Source organism: Ixodes scapularis, unplaced genomic scaffold (assembly GCF_016920785.2).
Source record: "Ixodes scapularis isolate PalLabHiFi unplaced genomic scaffold, ASM1692078v2 PGA_scaffold9__187_contigs__length_104089568, whole genome shotgun sequence".
NCBI lineage: Eukaryota > Metazoa > Arthropoda > Arachnida > Ixodida > Ixodidae > Ixodes > Ixodes scapularis.
The window spans coordinates 2282751-2297598 of record NW_024609884.1 but is presented as its reverse complement, the minus strand read 5'-3'; the positions used below and the strand labels follow the sequence as shown (position 1 = coordinate 2297598).

The 14848-nt window shown below is 47.9% G+C and overlaps 1 protein-coding gene across 1 annotated transcript; it reads left to right on the top strand.

The window, feature by feature from the left end:
- Positions 1 to 3774: 3774 nt before the first annotated feature.
- LOC8051791 (U-scoloptoxin(01)-Cw1a) lies at positions 3775 to 13740 on the top strand. Its single transcript, XM_002434531.5, has 4 exons — positions 3775 to 3803; positions 4595 to 4639; positions 4702 to 4739; positions 13058 to 13740. The coding sequence occupies exons 2-4, from the start codon at positions 4618 to 4620 to the stop codon at positions 13442 to 13444; spliced, it is 447 nt and encodes a 148-aa protein (XP_002434576.1). The 5' UTR covers positions 3775 to 3803; positions 4595 to 4617; the 3' UTR covers positions 13445 to 13740.
- The last annotated feature ends 1108 nt before the right edge of the window (positions 13741 to 14848 follow it).

Genomic DNA, 14848 nt, shown 5'->3' with positions numbered 1-14848 from the left:
TCCAGAAGCCCTATTCTCTCCTCGACTTGCTCGTCTTGCGGACGGCAACATCGAGAAGCAACTGTTGTTAAGTTCGAACAAGGGACTTTGTTCAATTGAAACGTGTGAGCTTGGTGTAAAACGCTCGTACAATGTTGGGTAAAAGTACATTCGGCTCGTCTTAATCGTCCACTACAAACATGAATATGGTTAAAAGCTGAGATTTTTAACTTGAATATATCAACAAATGAAACCCTGCTTCCGCTTGTTTTCTTCTCCTGTTGCCCTTCCATGACGACATACAAACTCGTATGTTGACTACTAATGGGATAGACAAAAAAAAAAAAACTCCTTGATTTAACTAAATACAGTAATAAGAAAAATACAAATGTAACGTATACGTAACGGTACGTTCCATTTTTTAAAATGTAACGGGAACGAGTTCCTTTTTCACACATGTAACTTGTAACGGGAACGCGTTCCAAAAATCAGAAGGAACGAGGAACGATCTTTCGTTCCTTTTTTTGAGGAACGTGTACAACACTGGCTGAAGCTTTCAGAAAGTTTCCGTCCAAGCCCCGAAGTTTTTCAAAAGAAATTGTAATTGTGCCTGCAATATTGCAATTACTGACGCTAGAAAGTAATTAAATTACAATTACAATTCCTTTTAGCCGAAAGTAATTAATTACAATTAGAAATTACCAAGAAAAGTAATTAAATTACAGTAATCCATTTACTGTAATTGAATTACTACCCAAGTATGGGGATGGCTAAGGGGTGAATTAAGGGCAGCGTTGATTGGTTATTTTAGTTAATACAGTACAAAACATCAAGTTATTAACTTCTTCAGTGATTAGAATTGGTTTCTTTTAATTGCAACTGTTCTTAAATCAAAAACACCCTTTGTATAAAAAAAAAAAAGAAATACTCCAAATCTAGACGTGCTTCTACCAAGGTCTGGCCACACTGTCCACAAAGTCGAACCGGTCGATTCTGGTTAAAAGTTCGAACGTTTAATAAAATTAGTGGTAAAAACGTCAATGCACCCGAAATGTTCTGCACGGTTGAACTGGGAGACGGAATTACAGGCGGCCAATTCGCTGCCGCTGAGGCTCAATCAACTCAACAACATTTCTTAAACATTGCGCGCGACGTGCTCGAAAAACGAAACCGAAAGAAGTTGAGGCTGGAGGGCGGAACCTTTCTCCCGTTTGCCTAAAGAAGGAGAAAAAAACGTCTCGTTCCTGCCTTCTCGTGTCCGCTTGGGGGAGCGTCAGTAGAAGGGAAGAAGACGCGCCGTTAAAACCTTTTTACTCCTTTTTTTCTTAGGCGTCCGTAGAAACGGCGATGGTGTATCGACCTTCATGCTTGAGTTGAGGCTTGGTCGACTGCGCCAATCGTTGTGTCTTAATGGAAAACGCATGGACAGCTGGACGAAACACCAACTCGTTCCATCCTCGTACTCGGCCCGTCCTCCTTTTTTTTTTTCCTAGGCTAGGAGCCGCTGCGAATGGGTAATAGTGCGTTAGATGCTACTTATCGACCAGGTTTCGCATTTTTACTCCCGATTTTAAAATTTCCCGTTAAAAGATTGCCACAAGCCCTGCTCACAATGACTCTTAGAAGAGTGACGTAGTCGTTTTTATGACGTCGCCCCTATCTCGGCAGCGCGTCCTTGGTGGATGTGACAACGAACTTCGATACATCTTAGTTCTATCAAAATATAGTTAAGTTCAATGGAGAAGCGACGTCACTGTTATCATTTTGCATCGAGGAAGAGCTATCTGGTCTGAACTGTTTTTATGTCTGAGCATACGACAGACGGATGTCGACGCGCAGTACGCATTCTCGAACTCGGAAAGCAGACGATGCGGGCCTGGGTTCGTCGGCAGTCGCCTGGGCAGAAGTAAAGTTAAGACGCCAGTATCATTACGTAACGCAAAGAGGATACGGATGCGTGGAAGTCAGGATAACGTCCACGCCAACTGAATAAAACGTGTTTTAAGGAAAGCATTGGAGACCTTGCTGCGGCGTCTCACACCGTTGACGCATCGCCGGCGAACACCGGCGTGCGTCGCCTATGAGGCGGGCGCCTAGAGGAATGGTCGGAGAAGCTCATCTTTGAAAAATCATTTCTCAGGAAGAACAAAGCGTACTTTTTCTAATTTTTCAACGTTTAACATATCAGGTGAATTTAACGTTTGGCAATTTCGAAAGTTTTGGTTTTGATGGCTCTCAATGTGACACATTGCTTTTGATGGCTCTCAATGTGACTGTTTCAGCATAAACTGGAGATTTTGTGATTTCATTAAAACTCAACAAGACGAGACAGAAAATTTACTAAGAGCAATTCAATTATTATTCTTAAAAAGATAACGGAAGAAAGAATTGTAGGTAACACCCACATCCAAGCTGACTAAAAAAACGAAGAAATATATTAAAGTCTCTTCTTATTGGAGCTCCTATCTGGACTCAAAATAGCGTCTTTCAATCTGTGTAGTTTAATGTAAGATGGGGCATATTATTCTGTAATTAGGCGCCCACCTAAATTTCTGTGGTAAGCAACCGTTTTTTTTAAATGTTTTTCTTAACTACATAGGTTTCATGCAAATTCCCGAAATGTAAAACATGATGTCAGCAAAAATACAATTTATTTTGTCACACAAAAAATAATTTTTAGAAGTTCAGAGGCTTCTTTATACGAAATAATTTTTCCGTACATAGTATCCGAGCCATAAAAAAAAAAAAAAAATGCCGCGCCTACTTTGGCATGGAATGACGCAGCTGTAGAATTGGACTGATTGTTCAGGGATAAACTATACTGCCATACTGTTTAGTTGTTTTTTAGGTTGCCCATCTGCTTTTGTCGCAATAGACGCATACTCAGGTTAGAATTAAAACGAGGTTCTTTAAACGGTGTTGTACACGTTACTTCTCAAAGGTAACAAAAACCGTTACTCGTTACTTGACTTCAAAAGTGACTAAGTATGTTATTCCTTCCTTTCCTAAAAAGAAAACAACTAAATAAGTTACTCGTTACCGAAATGAAATAACCACAGTATGAGTAACGCGTGACGCAGGCACGTAGCCAGGATTTTGTTTCGGGGGGAGGGGGGGGGGGCGCCCATGACAAAATGCTTTATGAGGGGAAGGGGGAGAGGAGGTCCCAGGGCTAAATGGAAGATTTCAGGGGGGGGGGGGAAGGCCGGGCCCCATGCCCCCCCCCCCCCCCCCCCCCCCCCCCCCCCCCCGTGGCTACGTGCCTGGCTTGACGTACATGTCTGGTAAGGGAGGTGCCATTTCGGTACATTTAATCCGTTTGGAGACGGAACAAAGGAGAAGCGCCACACTAAACCGAGGTCTTCAAAGTAGCTACACCGGGTTTTCTCCGAAATAAAATTTCCCAATGATTCGAGCTGAACACTTGGCGCGCGAGCGGCAGTTCCAGAAATGCCGGGAGCACGCCGCGCACTCTCCCATGTCCCCAGCATCCCGCCCGAGGCGACTGGTGCTCCGCGCACTTTCGCCGTTTCTGGGAAGGACGTGCGGCGTCGCCCGCGGGGCCGGACCAGAGCCTGGGCGGTGGCGGGGCCCTTTCGGAGGTGTACCGGAGGTGTACCGGAGGCGGGGGTCGCCGGGTCCCCGCGTCCGAAGATTGCGTCATTCCCGATGCGGCACGCTCCTCGGCGCTGGCCGAGGGGGCCGTCCGTCGGAAGGCTAACGCAAACGAGACTGACGACATTTTTGCTCGGCCGGCGGGTATAAAAAGGGCCGCTGCTGGAGTGCAGCCTCACCGAAGCTTTTTCTCGAACTCACACGGCGTGGTGAGTTGCTCGCTCAGTGCGCGGGCTCCGCAGCCCGGGACCGGGGGGCATAGGGGTTCTCGCTCGTGTTCGGACCCTGGGCTCGGAGCTTCCTTTGGAGGCTGCCGCTCCAGACCTCGAGCCGGACCGCTTCACGCAGAGTCGATTCGTGACCCGCGGGTGGGAAACGGGCTCAAATTGCCATCTGTGCTTAGATGGAACAGCCGAATCTTCGAGGGGCCATTGAAAATTTGCTAGTAACCGCCAAACGTCCAGCCAACGCTCTTCTTCGGACCTCAAGCAGAGCTTTGACTGGAAATGCATCCTTCCCTCGGGGCCCGATTCGCGGCTACACTACCGACGCGGGAGTGGTCATCCGCGAAAGGAGTCCCCAAGCACACCGGCACGCGGATGAGTACCCCGTCGAAAACAGTCTGGCAGTTGCTTTCATTGCGATGCCTCGGCGATTCCGAGGCAGCGACCGTTTTCGGACTGTCCAGCGAAGCATTCGATCCCCGCGACGCATATCCCGGAGGATACCGTTCACGCACGCGACGCGCGTTTGGCTCGATGCCTTGGGTGTGCCGTCGATCGCTTTTGGAAGCTGCCGCGCACTTCGGGCCGATACTCGACTCGCGAGGATTGATCGTGGCGGTTCGACTGTGGCGCTGAGCAGCAGCCTAAGATGGGAGGCACTCGGGGCGTCTCGAGCCGCTTTCCAGGCGCACGAGAAGCTCGCGGAGCCCCCGCGACTCTCACGCCGACCCATTGCGGTTGAGTGCTACAGGCGTCCTCTTTCTTTGTGCCCGCAGGAGCTGAGAGCAGAGGAGGGACCATGAAGTACGCCATCATTGTCGGTGAGTGAAAGCGCGCCCCGGTGTGCTGGACTGAGCTCTCACCTCGCTCCTTTTTTGCGCAGTTGTCGGCTGTATCGCCGCCGCCTTGGCCCTGCCGAGGGTGAGTGTCTTCTGCCGTACCCACTCTCGCTCCGCTAGACTCGGCCGTGCGTAGCACAGTGGCAGCCCCCTGAGCATTAGTCGCGTAGAACTGCGCTTAGCAGGGTACCATGTCCAAACGAGTGTCCCTCTTTTTCGAGACTCTGTGGAAGGACAGTTGGACTAGTGCGCTACAACCGTCCCCAGAGTCTGCATCACACGGTGCATGTTCCTCGCACGATGGCACGTCGAAACCGACAGCAACCCCTCGTGCGAAGGGACATCACTTGGCGTTCGAGCTCAGCAGCCGTTTGAAAGAGAGAATTTTTAATGCGCATTTGTTTTGGCAGCCCACCTTCCACGGGTAAAATTCTGCTCTATATCACGAAGCGAATACGCATGCGCGAGAAAGTGGTAGATGGATAATTGACAAGACAGAACAAAACGCCGGAAGTCCTCCAAGGGGAATCGAATCCAGGAACCTAAGATGGTGAACACGACGCCCAAACACTACGCCAACGGGGAGGCTTGTGAAAGGGCAGTTATTAAGTAGAGTATATTCTTGTTCGCCATCAGACACCGCGGTACGAGCAAGAGGGCTCCTCAGCCAAGGCGCTATCGAACTCGAAGAGTTGGTACTTGTGTCCGTTATTGTGCAGAGATCAGACAACAAAGGGCCCAACTTTCGAAGCGGGTTTTTGTATATAGTTCTCATGGCGAACGTCCAAAATACATTGCATGAACTAACTTGGATATGCGGAGAGGAATGGGAGATCTTGAGCATGAGTTTTAAAAGTGACAAGGATTAATGGTGTTTAACGGTGAAAAGAGGAAACCCCTGAAAATACAAGAAATTGTAATATGCAGAAACGTGCTGATATCTGAAGGTATGGCTCAATAAATGAAGGACACATCTAGAGGAACACGAAGGAAACATAAGTAGGAAAGGGAAAGTAATTTAAGGTATTTTAAAACTCAAGGCAGTGGAATTATATTAGGCATAAAGTTGTCGGGGTATAATCTTTTCGCAATGGAGCATGAGGTTGGAAGTTCAATCAAGACATTCGACAAACAAGCGTGGGCAGATTGGCACAGTATGGGAACACACCAGATGACGGGGTACATCGGCGTTTTTTGGGATCCTTAATGAACAAAACTAAATTGAGGATACGAGGTAGGCACGGATACATAAAAACGTTGAAACGCAAATTGAACGAACCGAACCGAAAGTTGGCATGTAAATACCTACAACAGAAAGGAAAACGTGAAAGCGAAGATGGGAGAAAAATCTGCTATAGGAATGTCCAGGCCAGAAAAAAACCAGGGGAAAAAAAGAACGAAAAAGGAACAGGTGTTTGATCATTCACGGTGAAGCTAAGTACTCTTTGACGCGAGACCCTAACTCTTAAGGATAAAGACATATAGGGTTAAATTTTATTAGGTACAGATATATGTGGATATCGAGACGCTAGAACATGTTGTCAAGTGCACGGGGCTTCGTCCTGCACTTTCTAAACGGGCAACAGATTTGGCGGGAATACTGGCTTTTGCTGGCGAGGAATGACGAACGTAGGAACGAACGATCACAACACTAGGTAAGAAGATAGGCAGAGAAGGTATCGCTATAATACGCAATATAATGATGGGGTAGATAATTTAATGAGGTACCTAATTTATAATGAAATCCAAGTGGAGGGACGTAAATATTTCTAGGCAAGGTGGCGCAGCTGATCAGCTCGGCGACGACGACGTCACTTCGGTTCTGCGTAATGACATGCAGCTTACCTAGCCAAGCTATACATTTTAAGAAGTAAGGGAAGCTGCTCCTTTCCTTTGCGTTGTTGATATAGTACAGCGTTTGTACGAAATATCAGTTGGTATTCATAACGCTCGTGGCTAAGAACCAAATTCCGCGCGTACTTAAAGAGCGCGTTCAGTGATGGCCACTGGGAGACTCCGCAAGGCGCGCAGCTTGGCTGCGTTGCTATATTTTTCTATAGTCGGATGCAACCTGAGAACAATCTTTTAGCTCCACCCACAAGCGCATTGCGCCCATCTGAAGTGCCTCCGCCGTCGAGAAAGTAGTTCGCTAGCAACGTTGCTTTTTCTTCCTCCAGGAAACCTGTCTTAAACTACTACAATATTTATTTAATTCATTCAGGACATTTAAATAAGTTAGAATACGTTTTTGTCAACGAAATAGCTGTTTAGTAAAGAAAGAAAGAAAGTCATGTCCAATGTACCGTCTTCACAATTCATTTTCTGTCCAAGATACTTTCTAACATACCGTCTAACATACCTCTCAGCAGTGCTAAGCCTCGCGCCCGCTTCGAAATTTTCGTTGGCGATAGCGTCGCTAGATTCTCACGTTGTCGCGCAAAAACTGCTGCCAACGCAAGCCGATACCATCAAGATTTCGTGGCGTAACCTCGGGCACGTAAAACACGGTGCAAAAAAGCAGAATAATTATCACGAGAAACTATAGCATCGCGTTGCTAAGGCCAGCAGCCATGTCGAGCTTTTTTTTTTCAAAAGGATCGCGATTGGTCCACAGAATCGTGACGTCATGAAAACAATTGGCTGGCGTTTCTCGGCGTAGGATTACATTTTCCTCTGAGAGGAATTTCCGGTTTTTTCTTAGCTTGCAACCGACTATAGTGAAAAACAGCGCGACTGGAACGAGAACAAAGAAAATAGATATAGAGTACAAGCACTTGTACTGTCCAGAGCCGTTTACACTAAGAGGGTCTGGACAATGTGTGAAGCTTGTTGCTCGCTAGAACCAGCGGATTTCGCGACAACGCAAGGTCGCGTTTCTTCTTTACCTCTTTTATTCCTGAGAAATCACATATAATTCTTATAAGTCAGGGCCCCAAAGTGGCGAATGAAAGTAGTCATCCCCCAGTTGTCAGACTATGCTGCAGTGGTTGCCAGACTGTCAAAATCTTCTTAAGGAGGCCAAGCTCTCTCAGTATAAACGGCTCTGGTCCTGTCTATATATCTTCTTTGTCCTTGTCCTAGTCGCGCTCTTTTTCACTAATGACTCCTACCAACTCGCCCAAACGTCCATTCTATATTTTCTTGGTTTTGCTCGAGGAAATGAAAACAGATGCTATACATCGAAGGAGGAAGTTAAAGTAATGGAGCATCATTCATCTAAGCCGCGCTGCAAAGGTTTTGTAGGTGGGTGTCCTCCCGGACTCGTGTAACGATGCTCAAGAGTTTGCGCGGTGGCTAATTAGCTATAAAGCAAGGTTAATTTAAAAACCTACAGTGGACGTTCTTGCATGTCACCTGGTGGAGAGCCTTCATTCTACACTTAGGAGGCGCTACTTTCTGGGACCATAAGTAGCATTTGACTTTTTTTTTTTTTTTCGGTAGCGCAAAACAGCCCAACCTGATTGCATAGTTTACGCACAGGAGCACTAATATACAAAAAAAGAAATACACTGGAGACTCACCGAAACCGCTAAAAAAATTAGAATAAGAAAACGCGCGAAGCAGCTTTAACCACTACTTTACACAACGAAGGAATGGCATAGAAAAGAAGCAAAGCACAGAGGGTACGTCGTAACCCAGTGTTGCTAGAATAAGAGCTACCCCGCTGGCTGCCAGCTTAAGAGCAGCTGGTCGCGTCTTTAATATCGGTTTTAGCGGAGTAGGCGGTTTCATTTTAACCCACTATTTTTGGCTGTCATCATACTTCGTGCCACTGAAGCGATACCAGTCATTTAATTTGATTTGATTTTTGACCGAAGTTGCCCTTTAGGGGGTGAACAGATTTAAGTTTACGTAACCTATCGCAAAGATTAGTTTGTGTAGACTCTTTCACTTTACTCAAAGTTATAACTAGAAGTACACAAATCTACCGTCGCTCTGCCAGTTCTCGTTCCGTCCACACATGATATATAAACGTCGAAAATTGAACCAATTCAGTAATTCACATACAGCTAGCCCCAAAGCGAATTAAGCAGCGTTTTAAAACATCTATTTGGGAAAGCTGCATTTTCTAATAATTGCTAAAGATGCTATTGTAGATTTTCGATCCTCCCCACAGCTGCAATTCACCATTTTAGAAATAAGTGACGCCCCCTGGCAGAAAACGGGGTTCGAGAGTTTCTACGATGAAACAATGCGAGCGTTAGGAAGGGGAGAGGAGATGAGGCTCTGAACAACATTGAGGGCGAAAAGATAAGCCGCAATAGGCACAAAAGGGACCTTAGGGTGGCCCAATTTAGGTCATTGCAGCTGAGCCGCTTTCTTGGTTGATAGAGTGCCCGCGCTCGTTTGTGCACGTGCTCACGGATTTTCAAACCATAACTTTCTGAGCCGACAATTTTACACTTCCGTTCTCGCCTCAGTCAGTAAAGTGCTTTCCCGTGATTGATCGAACTCCAGTCTTTTTGTAATGTCCTGTTTTTTGTGACATGTACAGCGCTTACTTTATCTTGCATTCTTCCTTTTCACATGTTTTATGTTGCTTTTTAAATCTTTTTTTTTTTTTTTGACTGAAGTAGTCTGCTCCGTTCCATCACTAGTGAGTAGGCATTTAAATGTCAGCTTTCGGGTTCTGTTCGTTCTTTTTGTGTTTAAACCTTTTTATACCTAACTGCTCGTATACTTTCCGTGCTTACCGCGTATCCTCCATTTCAATTAAGCTCTATTAAAATTCCAATTCACCAATTGCCTTTCTACTCTCAAAGAACGACCAGACCATGTCCCCTTCTACCCCCTCATTTGCTGTGTACACACACACTCAGAGTCAATCGATGCACGCTTTTTTGTCGAATTTCCAGTCCTGAAAGGGAGGCCGAAAGAAATGTTATTGCGTTTCAAAACATGCACAGAACTGTCCCTTCCGCGATGCCGGCAGAGCACGACCCCTCGAACGCTGGTTGAGTTTGATCGAGTAGTGACCCCTTAAGCCGGAGTCACGCTGCTTATACGTCACACAGAAGACAGTCTGCATGCAGATTCGAACGCGAATCACCGCAACATCAGTTCTCCGAATGCCGCATGGGAATGAGTTCAAGGAGAAAGCTTGGCACGCGTCCTTCAAAGCACGGATATTGGGGTGACTCGGGTTCGCAGACTGTTTTTTGTATGATGTATAATCAGTGTGACAAACTTTTCACAGCGCGCACATGCGCTCTCATGGCGCGCACTCTCCCGTCGGAGCTCTCTCGTTGTGCGCTCTCGAGTTTTACAGCCCGGCTCGCCGCCATGGATCATGTCCGAGTGAGTTAAAGGGGTACGGAAACGAAATGACGTGAGCGCGCAGCTCGCTACCCCTCGCTTCAAAGTCGGCCAGCGAGAAGCGCTATGCGTATCGCGCTCGTGACGTCAATAGTTCTCGCGCGGTCAATCGGGTACTGTAGTTGCGAGCCGTGCCGCTTGGTGGCGTCAACGCGTTACAGTTTCTAAAGCCCCTTAACGTTTTAAAAGTAGCGCAAGGTACTTCGATGCACGAGGCACGGGCAACGTGCAGCACTTGGGAAGATCATGGCGGCACAGCGCAGCACTGAGCTATAGATTTCAGACGCCATGTTCTTCCCAGAAGTGGCGCGCGGCACGTGTCTCGACTCTCGAGCATTTGCACAACAATAAATGGCGCCACTTTTCCCCGGATAGAGGGGCTTTAACGATTTCGCCTAGTGCTAATGTCTGAGGACTGTACGCTTGTCCGTAACATCATTTGCGGCCATGCCGGCATTTTATGTGCCACGAGCGTTTGCTTCAGCGTGTTAGTTTCGCACCGCACAAGTAGTGGCTCGAGGGAACAAGTAAGTAGAAATTACCGTCAGTACCCAGCAATGGCGACAGTTGCAAGCTATGTATACAAGGCACTCACTTAGTGCCATATTTGAGCGCGCAATTCACAGCGCATCCGGGGGAAGGTGGGGGGGGGGGGGGTTATGGTTGGCCTGGCAGAGATCCCCGCATTCTCAGATCAAGCTCCCGCTTAACGTCTGCAAAGAACGGCGATCTTGATTGCGTGGAATGCAGATTCCGGAAGCACCGTGGAAGCTTTAATATATACACCGTATACTTCGTGCACCCGTAAGCTGAGACTGCAGCCAATGCCACGACCACGAGAACTCGAGGTCGCTGCTTTGAAGCGTTCTTCCGCAGAACGAGCGCTCGCGCTAGAAATGCATGTCTCAAAGCCAGGAGCGCAGGATATAGCTCGCGCTTGTAGCTCTGGCTACAGTCTCAGCTTGTCGGTGAACGGAGTGTAGTAAACGCGTTAGCGTTCTCCGCCAAGTCACATTCAGGGCTACGTACAACTCCACGAACGAGCCACACTGCCGCGAACTGGCGCTGCTCCTTAGGAACTCATGACGTGACGGTATTACAGCGGAGCTTCACAGACCGCCACCAGACGCAATTTCGAAATCATTTTATTCGTTTTCAAGTTAGTTTTCTTGACATCTGTGCCTGTAGCCCAGAAACACTAGTCTAGGCTCGTGTTTCTGGGCGGCCGGCACAGCATGAATCAATTCTAAACAAAGAAATAAAAGAGCAATCATTTCGTTTCCGTGCCCCTTTAAGGCTGGTTGACCGATTTAGTAGGTTACCTTATGCTAGGAGAGCTTATGTCTGCTTTCGTCCAGAGTCGTCTGTGCTTCGCCCGAAGCGTTCGCAACCAAGTGAAATAGTTTTGCACGCGCATGCGAAGCGCGTATGTCTCGATGATTCATGACGCAACGTAAGAAAACGTAAACAAGTCCCCCTGTGTGAATAAGCCTTTTCGTATGAGTGACGGAAACATACCTGGTCTCGCATGTCGCGTGCCGGGCTATCTCCATGAACTGGTAGCCACGCTTAATATAAAGCACATATGTCCCGGTGACTTGTGCCGTAAGCAGACGTAAGGTATCGTATCGTAACGTAACGTAGCGTAACGTAAGTAAACGGGGCTGTGCGAACCAGACTTTATTTTGGTACAAGAATTTCGTATGTGCGTTTATGCAAACGGGGCAGCGCACGATCTGTAGAATGGGGACATCCATTGGCGATCCGCGAACAAGATAACGCGGATTTTTTCTTTTTTTGGCTTATGTTGTTGCGTTATGTTTTCTTGTTTTTTTTTTTGTCTTCTACTAAGATGTTGACAGACATCGATCTCTTTGTAGAAAACCAATGGTACGACACTCGTCACGTGAAACCAATGCCTTTGCGAGGTCATTCAAATGCCCATGACGACAGCTGTTTCTGCTCGTCCCCTTAAATCTCGAAGCCATTGGGAGATTTCGTCTCCTCAAGACGGGCGCCGGCAGACGATCGCCAGCGATGCAATTTTCGATGGGCGACGCAGTCAGATGTTCGAGTTTTCCCCGCAGCTCCCGAGTTGTCCACTACAGCCACTTTTGGTCGCAAAACTTGTGTCGGCGACATGTCCAAAAATCTACACAAGCCAAATTTCCCTCTGTACTGGCCCGAGCTGGATTTTTCGGTCTTCGAAATGCATTTCTCCCTTTCTCGCTTTCAAAAGTTCTGTTCCTTGTTGGTTAGCTCCGGGACTTTTGAAACGCTGTTAGTCACTTTTCTCCAAAGTCCAAGTTTTGTCCGATGAAATCATTATTTTGGTACTTTCAGGCGTTCGATGAGCCTGCGCCTTCCGCGCCAAAGCAATATACAGCCAGGTCGCGGTCAAAGGTTAAGGGGGAGCGGCAGATCACGGACAAAACGTTCTGAAGCGTCAGACGATAACCACGCGGTCGTTCGCCGAACCCCCTCTCTTTTTGTTTATTTTTTGCGAGACAAAGCACAGACCGACCCTTCCTACATCCCTTCGACAATGGAGGCCTTGCCGAGAAGCTATATTGGGCGCCGATTGGCTGCTATAGAGGAACACGTCGAAGCTGGGGACGTTGAATGTTTTCACTCAAAAAGCAAGAAAAAAGACGGATAACGACATTGAGACGTTGTCTTTCCTCGTTTATAAACCTCTGCAGTTCTTTTTAGATGCCCCAGTGTTGGGTTAATATCAATATGGTAGACTTGTTGCCCCCGATGGCCTGCACGCAAACTGTTTTTAGTGGGTAGAAAATAATTGCTTGGAAGAGTGTGTAACGCGGGGACCGTTTTTGGCCCTCCCAATCACTCCGCGCTCTCCTTCCTCTTATGCCGTGACGTGCGCTCTCGAAAGCTGAGCCCAGCCAACCCCAATCGTTTAGTCCAAACGAAACCGGAATTAGTATTGCGGCGTTGGCTGCAAAGTAATCAGAATGTTTCTTCCATTCCTCGAGTACTCAGTAGGACTCTTTGAGCGAACCTTGGAACCTGCAGGCAACCCCCGAGCTGTGTCAGACTGCAGTAATTTGTATCTTCCCGCAGGCGAAGCGTGCCGCCTACGAGCTCCCAGACGGCGCCGAGCTAATCGTGGGGTCTATCAAGACATCCTTTACGTGCCCGGCCAAGATCGGCTACTTTGCCGACGTGGACAACAACTGCCAGATCTTCCACGTGTGCAACGTGGTGCCCAAGGACGACGGTAGCGCCGAGGTGCAGCAGTACAGCTTCTTCTGCGGCAACCAGACCGTCTTCAACCAGTTCTCGCTCACCTGCGCCTTCCCGGAAGACGCCGTGGCGTGCAGGAGCTCGCCGGACTTCTTCTACCTGAACGACAGGATCGGCCAGGAGAAGGTGAACCTGCACGACGAGAGCGACGTGCAGCGCGCCCTCCCGCTCATTCCTCGCTACCAGCAGCAGTTCAAGGCCTGAGCCAGAGACTCCCTTCTCCTGCTCGGGCAGCCTTCCTTCGCCGCTTTGCGCGGGCACGCCCTTGGCTCCACTTCTCGGTTTCCCAGCATTCTGTCATGGTTCGACGAACGAACTGCCCCTCTTCATCGTAGATGTACATAAAGCCACCCGGGACCTGTGTATATATTTCAATGGGAGCAAAGCGTGCAGCCCGCTCAGGTCTGCCAGCCCCGTCTTCTGTTTTACTGCGAGCTTCGCCTCCCTTTTGCTTCGTGTGTGTAAACCCTTTTCGGAGCAATAAACGCACAGTACATGCACCGCTTTTCATGTCACGACGCTCGTCGACGCTCGAACAATTGTCCGGAGTCAAGGTTCGACAACATGTTCGCCAGAACGAGAAGAAGCGACTAGCACGAACACGCGACCGCGGTTTGTACTTCCTTAACTTCTCACAGCTGGAACGTGGTTGCAAAAACTGCATGTGGAATGCGTGGGGCACCAGTTGGCGCTGAGCGATGGGTTTTTCCACACTAAACTATAGTAGGGAAATACTCGCCGATATCTTGTTCACGCTAACCACACAGTGCGTGAGTTTCATGTTGCAACCCATGCCTTGATAACGCTATTTGGAGGCAAACAAATTCGTATAAATATCAACGGAGTGTATTGAAACCATACACAAATATTTCTTTGATAGGTGTATCTATCATCCTCAAATATCAAGAGTATGAGTTTGAAACAAAATCTAAGCCTATATGCACAAGGAGGAAAACGGCACAAACCTTCTGGTTGAGCAGAGAAGTGTCTGAATTTTTGTTTTCTCGCTTTTCTCAATGTACGCTAGTATTGTCCGCCGCGATCACGGGCGATGTCTACCGGGTGCGGTGCTTTGTTGTGCCTGAACCGGAGTCCCCTGTTCAAAATCAAAATCTCTTCTATCATCGTCATACCGCGCCAGAAACCCCTCAGGGGTGCGCCGTGTCAGAGCCAAACGCGCCATATGACGCCGTGTTGGTCGGGAACACGCTTCACGCGGTGTTCAGAATCAGGAGGAGCGCCTGCTGAGGACCAAAAACAGAGGTCCCGAGCCCATCCGGAAATGACATGATCCCCCAGAGATGTCTCTGCGCACGTGACTCGGAAGTACTCTATCGCCGATGCACGAGTTGAGAGGCGCCGAAAACTTCAATCTTTGTCATTTTTTAAACTGAAAATTAGTGCACGGAAGCAGAAATGATTTTCTGTTCTTGGGTCTAGCAATGACCGAGACCAACTCCCACAATATTAGGCCAAAGTTCGAAAGCCGTTGCACCACCCCTTTAAACATATTAAAAAACCCAAAATAATCTTAAAACTTCACAATTTTTAGCCGATGTTTATATTCGCAAAACCTGTATAAAGGCTCGACCACACTAGCGACGCGGG